The sequence below is a fragment of the Natator depressus genome, chromosome 1, assembly GCF_965152275.1.
Source record: "Natator depressus isolate rNatDep1 chromosome 1, rNatDep2.hap1, whole genome shotgun sequence".
NCBI classification, from domain to species: Eukaryota; Metazoa; Chordata; order Testudines; family Cheloniidae; genus Natator; species Natator depressus.
In genome coordinates this window covers 164225222-164241757 of record NC_134234.1, presented here as the reverse complement: position 1 = coordinate 164241757, position 16536 = coordinate 164225222, and the positions used below count along the sequence as shown (strand labels likewise).

At 41.5% G+C, this 16536-nt stretch overlaps 1 protein-coding gene across 11 annotated transcripts in view; it reads right to left on the bottom strand.

Annotated features, from left to right (window-relative positions):
* The window catches only part of TIAM1 (TIAM Rac1 associated GEF 1), a 260244-nt gene that overhangs the window by 40841 nt on the left and 202867 nt on the right, over nucleotides 1-16536 (bottom strand). For all 11 annotated transcript variants that reach the window (XM_074970828.1, XM_074970866.1, XM_074970834.1 and 8 more), the window contains 3 exons: nucleotides 14711-14792; nucleotides 9637-9723; nucleotides 4360-4584 (listed from right to left, as the gene is read on the bottom strand). In XM_074970828.1, the coding sequence (XP_074826929.1) occupies nucleotides 4360-4584; nucleotides 9637-9723; nucleotides 14711-14792 (394 nt within the window). The remainder of the gene's footprint in view (nucleotides 1-4359; nucleotides 4585-9636; nucleotides 9724-14710; nucleotides 14793-16536) is intronic.

The following is a 16536-nucleotide window of genomic DNA, read 5'->3' as shown; positions in this document are numbered from 1 at the left end:
TTATAATAGTTATTTAAATACATTGCAGTTACTGTCCCCTTACTGTTGGTTCATTACATTGTTTTTTTCATATCCTGTAAATCTTTATTTAGCTATTCATGGAGCTCTATAAGGACAATGTACTAAGTTCTCTTTTGCTATAACTGGAGACAGTCTAGGCATATACAACTTGTTAATGAAGACAGCACAGCGGCTTCACTTTTTATGAAGGAATTAGTAAGACAAATCCAGAAAGCAGCAAAGGGGCAGCAAGGTAGCTAAGCACGTGCCTCACTTTAAGCACGAGTAATCCCATTGAGATCAACAGGACTGCTCTGATGCTTAAAAGTTGGGCTTAAGTACCTTGCCAAAGCAGGGTAACAATGACCACAAAAATAGCTGTCCTTTTTAGGACTGTTTGTGAGAGATTTCGCTCTGTTGTTTGTTTTACCCAATGCAAAAGAAGAGTTTGGTTTTAAAAAAATTAAATTAAAGGGAAACTGTCAAGGTCCACGTCCAGCACAGAATTCTCATACCTACAGTAGAACCTCAAAGATATGAACACCAGAGTTACGGACTGACTGGTCAACTGGACATCCTCTGGAACCGGAAGCTATCAGGCAGCAGCAGAGACCAAAAAAAAAAAAAAAAGGGGGGGGGGTGGAGCAAATATTTTACTGCCTTGGGGCTTTAGCCAGATTGGGGGTTAGGGCTGAAGTCACAGGATGAGGGGGGGTCAGGGCTCCGGGCAGGGCTTCTTACCCTGGGGGTCAGGGCTTTGGCCCTGCGATAGGTGCCAGAGGCTTGGGGCTTTAACTATGAGGGGAGTGCTGGTTTCAGCCCCAGCACTCCCACCATACACAAAGCCCCGAGCCCTGGCGTACCTCCCACCCCAGCTGAAACCAGGATTGGAGCCGTGGGCAGCCCTGAGCCCCAGTGCCCCCACAGGGCAGAAGCCAGGAATGGAGCTGCGGGGCTGAAGATCTAAAGCCCTGAGCCCTGGTGCTCACAAGGGTCAGAAGCCCTGACCCTGCCCAGAGCCCCAACCCTCCCCTCTCCTCCCCCCACCCCCGTGGCAGAAGTCCGTAATGTTCAGAGTTATGGACAACCTCCATTCCTGAGGTGTCGGTAACTCTGAGGTTCTACTGTAATGCTAGCTAATAAGCATAGAGCCAGAAGGGGGAATGATAACACAACTTGCACACTCAGATTATATGTATATCCATAATAAAGCTGTTGAGATTTTACAGGAAAAAATGGTAATTTTTAAGTGGGTCCCTGAGCTTTACAATCTAAAAACTGAAGTGTTAACAATGCTGCTTTCTAACTGGTTAAAAAGCAGTACAATTGGATACAAGAACGGTTTCGGAAGACTGAGGAACAAAAATTCTAAACACAGCTGGCAGAAACAGACCAAATCACCAGAAACTTCCTCTGACATTTTATGTTCACAATGTTGAACATAATAAGGGTTGTAACAGCAATAGTGTTCTGTTCCTCTGGCTCTTCATTTCTTTACCTCGTCACTGCCTAATGGGCAAAATCTTCAGACCATCATCCAGTAAGTCCTATTGAAACTTTAAGACCATGTAAAGAACCAGTAAGGATATGTTAAACATGCAACATGACACCTCAAATTAGAAGTCTGCCTCACAAAAAGAACCCAGACAAAACTAAGGTCACTGTTACTCTTAACTTGCTCTGAAATCCAAATTTACTTGGACTGGGGGAATCCGCAAGAGAGGAAGACAGAAAAAAAATGGAGATTCTTATAATGCAGTGAACAGTTTGTTTGTTTTTACAACATATGAATCTTTCAGATCCTAGGGTAACTGTGTCTCTGGTTTCCCTGCTTGCAGAGTGACAAATCATAGACTGCTCAGGAACACTTAACTGTTTCCTAATTGGAGAATCAATGTATTCATTCAGAATAGTGATATACGTGTTTTACCCCCACACCACATTAAGTGATTTGTAAGGCTCTTGGTTGTCCCTGTATTTTGCATGGCGTGTCCTATGTCTTCCGATGCTAAAATCTCATTCAAAACAAAAATATTTAGAGCCTCGCCCCCAAAATCTAGTACATGAAGAAGTAGCTCACATATCTCCACATGGAGGCCATATGGTTTCACTATGCAGAAGAGAAGTAGGGAATGCCTCAAGAAATTATGGATAAAAAATAACCTTTAGGGCATCTTACTAACCTAGTGGCAATGCTCTCTGCTGAGCTTTAGGACACCTACCCTTGGATTTCTAGTCCCCATTCTCTCACTTCCTGGACTGGATGAAGTTGGGTGTTGCAGAGGCAAGACACTATTCTCGGGGAAGAGAGAGGGCCTTGAGTGGTCATTTTAGCTAATTACGGGGAAAATGTTGAGAGTCTCCAGAGGGAGTCCTAGCATGCAAGTGCTTCTTAAACAAAATTATAATGGCTGTGCTGGGCGAATAGAAGATTAAAACCTGGGAGAAAATTAAAAGGTGAGAGGAGGAAATCTTTGTGGTTCTGTAACAGGCACATAGAACCCCTCAGGGGAAAACATGTACCTCTTCTTCACCTTGCTATACATCAAAATCTTAGTAGTCATCCTAATTAATCACAAAAGAAACAAGAGTAGCTAAGAGCCAGTGTGTTTAATGGGGTTTAAATTGCTGGAATTTTGGTTTGGCTTTCTATTAACCCCCCACTCCCAAACATACACCAATTAAAAAATATCCAAGATCAACATTCTTAAAGGCTTCCTAAAAGGATCAGAATCTAAAATATGGACCCAATAAACAGAATTATCTACCAAAGCACCTTTGGTAAAAGTTCCATCCCACACTCTCTGCGTGACATGCAGAAAATGGCTCCAGTGAAGTATAGCATCTAAAGCCACATAAACATAATGGTCCAGCCAGATCCTGAGCCCAATTCAACTCCAATGTTAGGTGGATTTTCTTTTAGCTCAGTACAGAAATATAAGTGTACATACTATAAATAAAGCATGTGATAGAAACCACTGAGCTGATTTATCCAGCCAGCCAAGCCGGCAATAATCAGCTAGGATACAAATAAATAGGTCAATGGGTATTTCACACTTGATTGCTTAGGACAAGAAGTCACAGAGCTGAAACCAAAAATCTGAGACACAGCTACAATCCCAGATATAATAATAAAATGTACCTGTATTTAACTTACATTTCAATCCAATTTCAGATAGTAAAAACCAAATAATGCACAGGGTCTAGAAGAGCTTTGGAAAAACATTTTATACTTCCTTCCACTGATGTCTAAAGAGATGGAAAGTGTTGAAGGAGATCTAAATGCTTGCCTCCAAGCCTCAACCTTTGAAGTAGGTCCCAAACCCTATTCCCACCTTAATGTAAAATCCTCCTAATTAGAATGTGTGTGTTGTTCAGTTTTAAACATTTTTAATGCCATGCTTTAGATGCATATGGCAATTGCAAGCACTTGAACAAGGTAAAATAGTGTTACTGAAACTTCTGAAAGCACCTCTGAACCATCTGCTGAAATGCTATTTTGTTGCTTCCGACAATTTAAATTGAGATACTCCTACTCTTCCTTCAACAACAGTGAAATAAAGGGAAAACCATACCCACCTCCCCAATTTTCCTACTATGGGAAAAAAATTCTGAGAACAGGGTTCTAGCCTTTCCTTTGACCTATATGCCCTGCACTGGAAGGGTAGTAACTTACTGAAACTGGGATCAAGATGCTCTTGACCTCAAGAAAGAAAATTAAGTGATTTTATATGTGTAAGAGTGACATCTTGTGGCCAAATATAAAAATCCCAGGTATGGAGCTTATGAATATCCCCACCTCATCTTCAAAACTGCTTTTTAAAAGCAATCATTCAACTACTGTTGCTGCCTGTTCGTGTTCTATCTGCTATCTAACAATTTGGAACATGGTCAATTTTTAGGAGCCTTCTTTCATGTTTGCCTTCTTCAGAGCAAGAAAAGGAGAAAAAGAAAATAGAAAAACCACTCCATTTTACATTATTCTAACCACATTTTTACATGAACCTCTTAAAAAATCAGATCAAACAAATAAATACACTTAAGAGTGTCTTTTTTTTTGGGCTATTCACATATTTAAAAAGCCAAACAAAAACTCACACATTTCTCTGACCAAAGATCTACCAAATCACTACCTAGCTCGGGAACTTGTGGTTGCAATTTAGTGTAACCACAGGTCACGTCATAAATTCCCAAGTGAAGCTCCTGTTGATGATCTAACCACAATGTTTAGGGCCTGATTCTCATCTCACACAGGTGTAAATCAGGAGTAACTCCACTGTGGTCAATGGAGTTACACTGATGTATGTTGGAACCAAAGTGGACCCATCTCATGTTAATTTCTGCAATGGACATTGTTACCTTGGTTACTGCCACTATACATCAGTGCACTGTCACTCCAGTCAGACAGGTTTTCCATGCGGCGTGGGGGTGGTTGCATTAACTTCTGCCCCCCTTCGATCTCAGGATAAGTGCGCACTGTAAGGCACAGTGAAGGCTGAACAAGGGCATCTTTCAGCATGGTTGAGTCCAGGTCTTCAGCTCCTCTTTTGTTAATCTCAACAATTTCATCACCAGCTTTAAGACCTGCAGAACAGAAAGTAACAGGTAAGTATCACACAGTAGGTTTCTGTTACCCATATACCCCAAAGACCTCAGTCTGTGTATTTATGAAGTGCTAGTAACTGTGATGTCTAGACATGACAAACATTTATGATTCCAAACATGCAGAAACTAGATGGATGTTAAGGGATCACTGATGGGTGCTGAATTTAGTGAAGAGATCTATCTTAGGGTTTTCTACAGCGTCCCATCACCATAGTATCATTGTGCTTGTTGTCACCATGTGGTACGTTTACAGTGTATTCACCGAATTCCACTGTACGCCCTTTGTGAGTGAAGAAATCAACTTTTCTTTACATCATTTTCTAGGAGAAGAGCCATGCACAGCATTTACAGAACACACTGCTTATAAACAGACTCAGACTTCTAAAGCTTTCCAGATTATTGGTGAAGAAAGTAGTAGTGGTGAGATGAACTCAAACAGGAATCTACTTTCCTGCTTCACATTGACCTGGGGGTTAGAATGAGAGAAAATTGATCATAGAAATAAGACACCAATTAATTCCTCAAGATCAGCTTGTCCAATGTTCTGCCATCAACACTAAAAACATTTTTAACTTTAAAGTAAATTGTGCCAATAAAGTCAGACTTCCAAGCTTCAAGACATCACAATTCTCATCACTAACTGAAGTCATTTAGCAGAGTGTGTTTGTTAGAAAATGTTTAGGGCAAGACTGTGGCTTTACATTAGTGGCTGCATTGCAGGGGTGGGTAGGAGGAGAAGTCATGTAATGGTGGCCCATCTCTGCTTGTCAGTGCACAGGAAGGGATGGGAGAGAGGCAAAAATCACACCATCATTCATCTTAGATCAGGGGATCTCATCTTTTTCAGTGCCAGGACTCCCCTTCCCCAAACACATTCCCTCCATTTAGCTGGGATGACACCCCCCTTTAGCAATACGGAAAGAGCAAGGTGACCGTGACCCCTTGCATCGAGAATTCCTCTTCTAGATTTCTAGCATTCTGGTATTGTGTAGGAAGACTCCACCTGAACTCTGCAGAAGGCTTCTTGTCCGCCTGCCCTTCCTTGCCCATCAAAGGTAAGCCACCATCTAGCCCTCAGTATTTACAAACTAGTGAGTGTAATACAGAAAAGGGAGAGGAGAAGGATTACTAGCCAAAAACCTTAGGGTGAGAACTAGGGAAGTACTAGGCAGGTGTGATAAGGCTCATAGCCAGATAGAAAAAAGAGGGATTTGGGGCATTTCCCCAGTTCTGCCTTTTCTAGCATCTCCGTTTCTGTTTTTGCAGTAGTAAAAGCCATTTTATGACGGAAAACTGCTTTTTCCAATAGACAGAAGCTGGGAAGATTTACTGGTTGGTTTGAGCATTGTGTTGTCTCTTCCCATCAGCTATTCATAGCTCTCCTGTCTGGCAGAACTGGAGTGCCTTGTGTTCTCATGGTGCAATGCCTGCGTTAAAAGTCATCTGAACACGTGACTGAATCACTGACACTCTCTTTATAAAGCAGGATTAGCTATATCGTTTATTTAATTTTCTTCACACTGACGAGCACTTTATTGAAAGGGGCAAGCCATTATGATGGCTAAGGAAAAGACGCAATGTCCCTCACTGAAACAGAACTGGATTTAGGACTTTATTTTGCCTCCTACCTGGGTCCTGAAAACATTATATATCCTGTCATATAAATCCTCTAAAGCTAAATGTATAGCTTGGAAATTTATTCATGGTATTTATCCAATTTTGGGCACTAGCTATAGTCCCAGTGTCTAAGAGAAATAAGAATCTGGAGAGAAAACAGCTGACTCCAGCTCAGCCCAGGAAAGACAAAGGTGGTGATGATAGACAAAGGGAAGCATATTGAAGATCCAGCAGAGAATGTGACCTCACTCTCAACAGAGGGTTTGTACATCCTGGCAGCCAGCTGCATGCTGGACCAGCTTTCATTATCAGGGGGACCTCCAGGGTCACCACAGACTGAAGCTTGTCACAGTGATCTGTTCTGGAGGTACTGAGCGCATTGATTAATATAACTAGGCGAGGTCACTGCAACATGCTGTGCCTTGGGCTGGCCCTGGAGGTCACCTGAAAAAGAAAGCTGTTTGGCAGAGCAGACCAACTTGAGCACATCACAATAAATAATATTCTGCCCTGGCTGTCTAGCCAGCATTGGGCTGATTTCAAGATCCTAGTCCTTATCTTCATACCCCTAGCCAGGCTCCATCCTGTTCATCTGCACAATCACCTCATGCTCCACGCCCCAGTGTGTCAGCTGCACTTGAAAGGGGTGCTCAGGCTGATAGACAGAGGAAATTGCAGGGTTAGAGGACAAGCTGTTCTTGGGGGAGGCTATTTAGACACAGAGTTCTCTCTACAGGAGACCATGCAGACCCTGAATCTTGCCATCATGAGGGCAGGATGCAAGACTCAGCTCTTTCAGCAAGACTTCCCCTAAGAATTGCATTGTGAATCCAGCTGCATCCTCCAGGAAATAAGATGCCCAGATTTGACTCTGCTTAAGTAAGTGGCTTTACACTTGGTGCAAGGGGGAGGGATGTCAGAGGTGGCTGTGGGGGCTTTGTTCTTCTTTAGGGGAGGGGAAATAAAAGATACTTCTAAGGGGACGTCTACATTGCAGCTGCGAGTGTGCTTCCCAACTCAGGTATGCAGAGCCCTAAAAATAGCAGAGTAGCCAGGGGCAGCATAGGCAGCGGTGTGGGCTAGCTGCCCACATATGCACCCAGAGTGTCCAGGAGGTTTTGGACTCGGGTGGCTAGCCCAAGCTGCTGTCTGTGCTGTTTTGAGCGCGCTAGCTCAAGCAAAGATAGAGTAGAGTTTGTCTACCAGAGCTGGGAAGCACACCCCCGCTGCAATATAGATGTGCCCTACACGTATATAATTGTGCCCAGATACTGTAGGTGTTGGGCACCATATAGCTATAAAAACAACAACAATAATAAGCTGGCCCAAAAGTTGCAAAATTCAAAATGTATTGATTAAAAAGGGAAAAAAATTGTCAAAAAATTCCCATCGGTTGACCAGCCCTAATAATAATATTCACCACTTCCCCACCCTTTGCCATTATTTTTTTGCATGATAAAACTTACACTTGCACTGACTCATTTGCAAAACTAACAGCAGAATAAAATGAAACAAATGAGAATAGCTTCAAAATAAATGGACCACAAAATCATAGTCTAAACAAGAACAAAACAGGTCAAGCATTTAGCATTGTTCCATTTTTTTTTCTGCTAATTAATGTCCTGTCACAGTGTTAACACGTTAATATGCATGTGACCATAAGTGCTGCAACTGAGGCTTTAGAGTCTCTTTCTAACCTTGGTTCTTGTCAGATGGGATGAAATATCATTAGTTTATAAAGATAATCAAGTATCTTAGAATTTGTGTTTTAGGGACATCATCAATTTAAAGTATTAAACGTACTTCTCTCTGAATTTCTTTACCTATTATTACTTTGAGTAACACCTAAGATTACTGTAATTGAAAGAGAGTAGAGAGAAAATGTTTTTTCCAGTTTGTCAACTCACTATACAAAGTCCTATCAACTGTACAAACTGAGAAATATAATCCCTATTTCTCTCTCAGTTATAGGTATCTTACTTTTTACTTACTATAATAATAGGTACAAAAATGTTCACGCAGAAGTGTGATTTTTTTTTTAAGTTGACCCTGTTCTTTTGAAAAGACCAATTTTCCACTGACAACTTAGTTTAGCATTCCAAATCCAGAGTAGGCACGCACCCAGTTTTCTTTGTTTGCTTGGTTTTTGTCTAGAATCTTGCTCAAATATCTTGTAAAACTCAGGAAACTGCACTTGATATTTCCAAACTTGCTGAAGGAAGACTGCCCAGGCCTCCCTTCCCTACCCCTTTGTATTTGCCCTGACTCACCACAGAACCCAGAGCCTTTTGTTTGCCTACCTATGTGCCTTCATTGAGTAAAGAGAAATGTTAAAGGATTTTGCAGGAAACTTCATACACCCTGGCAAGAAAGATTGTGGCCATTCATATGGGAAGAGAGTGGGGAGTGGAAAGTGACAGGAAAAAGGAGTGAAGGATCTTCATGGTTCTGAAACAGATGTAGAGTCCTCCAAAAACACTACTGAAATCCTCTTAGCTGATTACACCCTTTGGGTCAGTTCAATGGCCTACTCAGCCCTGTTACATCTCTGGTTCAGAGCAGCCATGCTTCCCAAAATGGCTGAAAGCAAAACTAGGGACAGTGATCTCAGCCACTGGAGCGAAGATATGCCATTTATTTTATTTCTTCATCTCTTAATATCAGTTCTAGAGTGGCTTTATGGACTACTTGTCTTTCTCGCTGCAGTACATGGTGATCCTGCTATGTAAGAGAAGGGATTGGCAGAAAAGCAGTTCAGAATGAAGGGTGACTGTACATATACTGTAGTCAATCCCAAATCATTCCGTAGGTTGGATGGGGAGGTAAACATGTGCTAAGGCAGCAGTTCTCAACCCACAGGTCACATGTGCCCCAATTAGCACACAGCTGTGGCCCAGCTCAGTTGCATGCTAAAGGCCGCAGGCTCTGGGCTCCTGGCTTCCCTGCTGTGCAGCTGGTTCTGGGTAATTGGCTGCTGCCCGGCCAAGCACAATGGGGCTGGGGTCCTGGCTACCCCCCCAGCCCCACATGGTTGGGGTCCCCACACAGCAGGGTCTGGAGGCAGGGTCCCTGCCCTCCACCCAGCTCTCCGCTTCTGGCCGCACTCTGTGGAAGGGTCTCTGGGCAGAAGGCACTGAGCACAGGGCTATGTGGGGGGCACTGTGGTTCTCAACCCTGTGGACCAGGTAACACCAGGATAAATAGTTTGAGAACCACTGTGCTAAGGTATCTGGGGCCCTTCCAAACACCTCTTTGGGACAGGCACAGGTTTTTCGTTCTGTGTTTGTACAGCTCCTAGTACAATGGAGTCCTTTTATGACTGGCACTCCTAACTGCTACTGCAATACCAATAAGAAAAAAAAAATAATAATGAGACTATTTTAACTTGGGTAGAAGTCTTCCAGTAGCTTTTACCTTTCTTGAAAGCCAGACCCGTCTCTTTTATACGGTTCACATAAAGCCGACGAAACCCTTCTTCTTCCACAGAAGAGAGAGAAAAGCCTACAAAAATACCAACCGACACAATTAAAACATCTTCAGAATTAGTTATATAAAAACCACAAGAGACATCTCATGCACAGTATCTGAGGGCACTGTTTTCCACAATAAGCAAAATCTTTGCTAAAGCAGTACCTGATCCTATTGTGAGCATCCTTTACTCATGCCAAGTAGTTCCATAGCAGTATTCAAGAATTCTACTCATGTGAGTAAGGATTATCCATGTGAGTAATGGGCTTTTCAGAATTGGGGCCCAATTTTTCAGGGGGCTAGGGGTAGTATTAAAACTTAAAAAAACTGAAAAGGAAAATTACTAAATAAAAAAAAATTACTTAAAAAGATTAACTGAATTTTTGCGTTTACATAAATCATTTAAGTTTTATTTGGGGAGACTACAGCTGTAAATTGTTGGAATGCACTTAAAACTGTCTTGCCACAAAAGGTCACTTCAAGAAGTTGAATATTTGCAGACAAAATTTATACAATGTTATGGTTTGTGTCCCAAATCAACAAAGGCCAGGAAATTCAGAGTTATGGCTGACACTCACACAAGGCATAATAGTGCCTGTTCAAGCAAATGTCAGCTTTTACTTTTTGAATTTCCTGGGCTGGGCTGGGCTGGTTTGTAAAATGCTGCCTTTTTTTCTTTTCTCGGCTGCTGCTGCCATGACTTGTTATTCACCAAGTCCCAGTGCACATTTTTATGGCTAAGTTATAAACCTGCAAACCAGAGATTTATAATGGAAACACTGACACAGACTTAATTTTAAGAGTGCAAATGGCACAACTATATTTGATATTGGTGATTTTCTTTATCCATTACTTGGATTTAATGTAATGTCAGCTCTAATGTGTGTATAAAATAAAATGTATTTTATTACATTTGCTTTATTTATTTACTATTGAGACTTACCTAAAAAAGGACATTTGCTTTTCTGAAACTTCCTGGCACCCTAGATGTGTATAGACTGCAGTTTTTTTTTGTTTTTTTTCCTCAAATAAAACTTTTATGAATCTCTAGGGAGAGATGCTTGTTTGATATGCAATCAGCCACCAGTCAAGAGGAAGCAGATGTACTGGGAGCCTATTCTGACCCTATGACTCCCTTCAAGTTGATGTTTATGGATGGCAAGTTACTCTTTCATTAAAAAAATAGGGACCAGCCCACAGGCCTGTGGCATATGGCCATTTATCACTTAACAGCCAATTTAGAGACTTAAAGCTGGGTTCCTCAACTTGGAATATAAATGGAATCTGTCAAGCTCACTTCATGCACCAAGGTTAGTGGGGAGAGAAATTCTGAATAAACTGAAGAACGGCCAGGCAAAAAGAAATGGTAACTATGGGCCTGTCCTCACTGCAGAGTTAATTCAAGTCCCACCCATTCACAAAACCCCTTAACTCAAGTGTAGCAGTGCATTTAACTTGACTGAACTGACCCATCGAGGCTACACACCAGCTAGCAGAACACACCAGCTGCTAGTCCCATCACTCTGTGCAGCTCAGGTGTTATTTTGCAATATGTGCTCAAGCTAGACCAACTCCAGAGGCATTAACTCAAGTGTAGATCAGCTAACACTGCAGTGAAAACATAGCCTACAACATGGCTCTGGAAAGATATAATGGGACCAAGAGATTGATGAGATACTTGTGAGCTGTTTATAAGCGATATTGTCCCCTTCCACAGAGAACCTGGTGAAAGTGGACAAGTTCAGCTGGCAACTCTGCAGAGTTTACTGTAGGCCATGTCTACACTACAGAATTATGTCAACCTAACTTGCGTCGCATACAGCCACCGCAGTTATTAAATCGCTTGTGTGCGCACGTGCTTGGCTCCTTGTGTCAGTGATGCACGTCCTTACTTGTATCGACCGTATTGGCAGTGTGGGATGGCTTCTGAAAGCCAGTAATAATCGAAGTAAGCAACGCAGTGTCTACACTGACACTTTTCAGAGTAGCAGCCGTGTTAGTCTGTATCCGCAAAAAGAAAAGGAGTACTTGTGGCACCTTAGAGACTAACAAATTTATTTGAACATAAGCTGTAGCAAATAAATTTGTTAGTCTCTAAGGTGCCACAAGTACTCCTGTTCTTTTTACACTGACACTGTGTCAACTTAATTACATTGACCGTGACTCTACGCTGCTCAGGGAGGTAGTGTTACTATATAGGCGTAGAGAGGCGCTTATGTTGGCGGGAGCCAAATTTAAGTGAAGACACTTCCACAGCTAGGCCAATGCAAGGCAGTTTACATTGGCCTAACTGTGTAGTGTAGACCAGGCCTTAGCAGAGATTCGCTCAACCATTCTGCTTGTGGAGCTGGGTTTGTCTGCCTTGAGTCGCTTTACCTTAACCAAGTCATTTAACCTCTCTGCCTTTGATTCTCTGGCTGTTCTGTGAAGATAACAACGCTTCCCTACCTTACAAAGGCACTGTCAGGATTAATTAACAGTTTGTAAGAAGATTAAAAGTGTACAGGCATTATTATTATGATTATAGGTGGAATGCTAGCAATAGCAACAGTTAATGTTGCCTACAATTTCAGTAATGATAACACTTCTTTAAATAACACTTTCTCAAGCAGGCTGCACAAGGCACGTGGAATTTTGGTACATAACGTTAAAATCTTTAAAACGTGCAGTAAGTTCGCTTTGGATTGAATGAAGCACAGTAGTGAAAGCACGTGATAATTAGGAAGCAGTATTTTACAGAGCACACTGAAGATGGTAAGAGCACTGCCTCATTCAGTACACTAGTTTAAGATCCTGCATAGGTACATTCTGTTGCTGTCTAACTAACATAGGCTCCAATTCAGCACAGCATCCCTATTCATGGAAGCACTTATACAGATGCTTATATGCTGTCCTGATTTGGGGCTACAGTGTTGCCACACTACAGATTTTTTTTAAAATTATTATGGTTTTTCAAAAACTAGGAAATTAAAAAGATCTCTCTGTTAAGACAGCAAAGTTTAGGGTCCCAATGCTATAAAGGCTTACACACATGCTTAGTTTTTTTTTTTCATATTGCAAGAGGTCACTAGGACTACGCACTGCATGTAAAGTTAAGCACATGATCTTGGTAGGACTGTAAAAGTAAGCACTGTGTTAAAATTACAAAGGTTATGTTAATCTACATAAAGGGAATGTCAAGCATTAAAAATTCAAATGCACTTGCAACCTTAACTCTTGTCTCTTGTATGCATGCATTTCAATATAGGCTTAATTTACAAGATCACTTAATATTATTTCCACAGGACCGATGCCTTATTCAGAGCTTGATCCTGCTCCCATTAAAGTCAAAAGGAGTTTTGCGATTTCTTTCAATGAGTGCAGTAAGCATTATGAGAGGTATTAATTGTCTGCAGGATCAGGCCCACCCATAAGACACATTTCCTGCCTCAAACAGCTCAACTGATCATTTTATTTTACAATAGTTTGTTTTCATTGTTTCCCCCTTTTTTACGTTCCTGCTGCTAAATAAACCCAAAAGGGAATAAAGACAAGCCTTACTGAAGTCTTCCCAGACACAACATAATTATTGAACCTGGGGTCATAATTGTGCTAGTTAATATGTATGTCCTAAATCTTTAGTTTTCAAATAGCAGCCAGTATCGCTGCTTTGCACCAGAGCTCAACATTCAAAATGGCCTACAGCTGTATAATAATCAGTTTTGGGATTCAAAATTATTCTATTCATTAAAACAGAATCTTTGGATAAACATTAAAAGATGCAGATCGGCTGCCCAGGGGGTAGGCTGCAAAAGAAATGTAAAAATACTGTAATTGCCTGACCAAAGGGCAATCTTGCCAATCTAAAGGCTTGTAATTTTGAATACTAAAGAGTTGAAAGAACAGATAAGACAGAGATTTTGCTAAAATGGTATACAGAGTATTTCCCCCCTCTTTATAAATGTGTTAATATTAAAGGGCATATTCCAGCTTTTGAGATGCACTGGGCTTCTATAGACTTCACTGGATGCCAAACTTGTGTATCCGAAGCCTGTCTATGCTGGACAAGATTGTGACCTGTCTCGGGGGCTTGGGCAGGGAAGTAAAGGGGCACAAGGCACTTCCTTACTTCCCTGAGATGACTACCCATGTTGTGGGTAGCAGCAGAAAAGAGAGAGCATCCTCTGAAGGGCCACTATACAACCTGCACACACAGGAAAGGAAGAGACTGGAGGAGGCCAGAAATGGGTGGGGACAAGGGTCCATTCCCCTTGGTCCCAAGGCACTGGGGGACGTGATAAATCATGCATAGAGATGGTGCTTGATACTTTCCACTTGGAGCAACAGGGTAACCAGGAGGTAGGCTGTGACTCTGGGCTTTACATTTACGTTAATGTGCACTAGGGAACTTTTAGTGCACACCAGCAAGGTTCACATGGGCCAGTTAGTTTGCAACACACCGGTGTGCACTACCACCCTCTGTAGGCAAGCCCAGAGTCACAATCTGCTTCCCCATCTGTTCCTGCAGCAGTGCAACAACACACTGTCACTTGAGACTTACTGCAAAGCCACACTTTATCTTATAACACAAACATTAACATAACACATGGCTATTGGGAGAGGGGAGTTCTGCTCTACAAGGTTCTGTTTTTCACCAAAAGCACTCCGTGGCTGCATATCTCTGTGCCACATTCTTAATGGCAAGGATTTTGCACAGTATGTTCTGAGAAGCTACACAAACAAGAAAACATTTCCCTTTTCTCAAATTATAACTTTCATTAATGATCTGCACATGCTACAGTTCATGCGCCAGAGTGGGCTTTGCATTCAGTTTGTTAACAAAAAAACAAAAAAAATCCATCCAGCTTCAATGTGAGCAAGATGGCTTTTCATGGCTTCTCTTACTCTGGATGACACAGGAGTCAGATCTGCTTTGTTTATTTTGCTCAACAGTCCCTTAAGGTTAATTAATTGTAAATAAGAGCGTGTTTACACCAGGATTTGATAGGAAAAACAAAAACAAATCAGGAAGATAACTTACCATAAAAATCAGAGGCTGTGTCGGACTTCTCAATTTGAATGTGCCGTGTAATTTTTTGACAGATTTCAATTTCTTTGTATAACTGAACAGACAAAATATTTAAAAAAATCCATTATTACAAAAGGTTATACTGCTTGTCACCATTCTGAGCAGATCTTTCTTTTTAATTAAAGGTGCAGAAGAGGAACCACGGTCATTTATTTACTGCAGCCTTCCCCACACCTGTAAAATGTATTCCTGGAGCCACTCTGCTTTATTTTTAGAAACACTGGATTGTGATTAAAAGAGAATGTGTTATTTCTAGCACTGCCTGCATGCAAGTGGTTATATAACAATGTCCATCCTCCAATAAAGTTCTGAGTGCACAAGGAATGCAGGGTTTGGCCCCCAGGTATTTCTATTTAATAGTCTGGAAAAATTCAGGGTGTGTAAGAATTCTGATTTAAAAATAGATTTAAATCATTATTTGTATTGAAGCTATTTTTTAAATATTAAATCCAATTTCTTGTTTACATGTTGCCCGTTCTTTACTTCTTCCTCATTTTATATCCTGAAATTGCTGAAGTGGATTTTTTCAGCTCATTTCTTTAATTTATTTCCTAATTGTTAGTAGAATATCACATCTGACAGAGAGATTTCTCTACTACGAAGTTTCACACTTGAAATGCTCATCTAGGTCAGCGAGTCCAGTCTCCTGCTAGTTAGGTATTATTAATTATTATTATTATTAACAACAACATCCTTACTCTGGGAACACCATAAACTCAAAACACAAAAATGATTATATGTGCAAGGAACACCACCTTCTGATGTATCAAACTTTCACAAGTAAACAAAACTGAAATGGCTTCAACCAGGCTATATTCCACCTATTAGGAGTTGCAACTTGAACTCAGTGGGACTTGTGCTTTTAAATCAGTCAGATGCTTTACTTTCTTTCTGTCCGTCTGTCTATGTCACTTATATCCCCCACATCCCATTACCATAGGCACTTCATGGTCTTTAATGTATTTATCTACACAACACCCCTGTGAGGCAGGGTAGTGCTATTATTCCCATTTTACAGATGGGGAACTGAGGCACAGAGAGGCTAAGGGCCAGATTTACAAAGGAATTTGGATATCTCAAAATGCAGCTTGGTGCCTAATGGGATTTTCAAAAGAAAGTAGGCAGCTCACTGCCGTTGAAATCAGCTTTTGACAATTCCACTAGGTCTCTAAAAACCTTTGTAAATCTGGCCCTATAAGTGACTTAGCCAAGGTAGCTCAGGCTGTCTGTGGCAGAGTAGGGAATTGCACCCGGGTCCTCCACTGCCTAGGCCTAACCACTGGAACATCCTTTCTCTCTTTCAAGACATCCCACCCTCAGATGCCTAAATGCAGGATTAGCAGCCTAACTGTAAGCTCCTGTTTTTGTAAATGTTGGTCTGTGTGTAGAAAAACATTCACAATAACTTTGCGAACGTATCAGATGTCTAAATAACTACATTGTTAATGCTGATGCAAATCTGTATGGGAGGTGACTAAGGTTTTATGCACTAAGTATTTTTAATAAAAATAAAATTTTAGCCCCCCTGGTGCGATAAATGTTTAAGTACATAGACCAGGTGTTCTCAACCTTTTCCCTACTGAGGCCCCCCTCAACATGCTCTAAAAATGCCGAGTGTGTGTGTGTGTGTGGTGGTGGTGGTGGGGGAATGACTTAGGGCTCTGTGCTGGGGGGGGGGAGGGAGGGAGGCCTTGGGGTATAGTTTTACTTCTATTTGGGGGAGAGGGGGCAAGAGCTGGCGAGGCTCGAGCCAGCTCTGCACACCGGGGTCCAGGGAG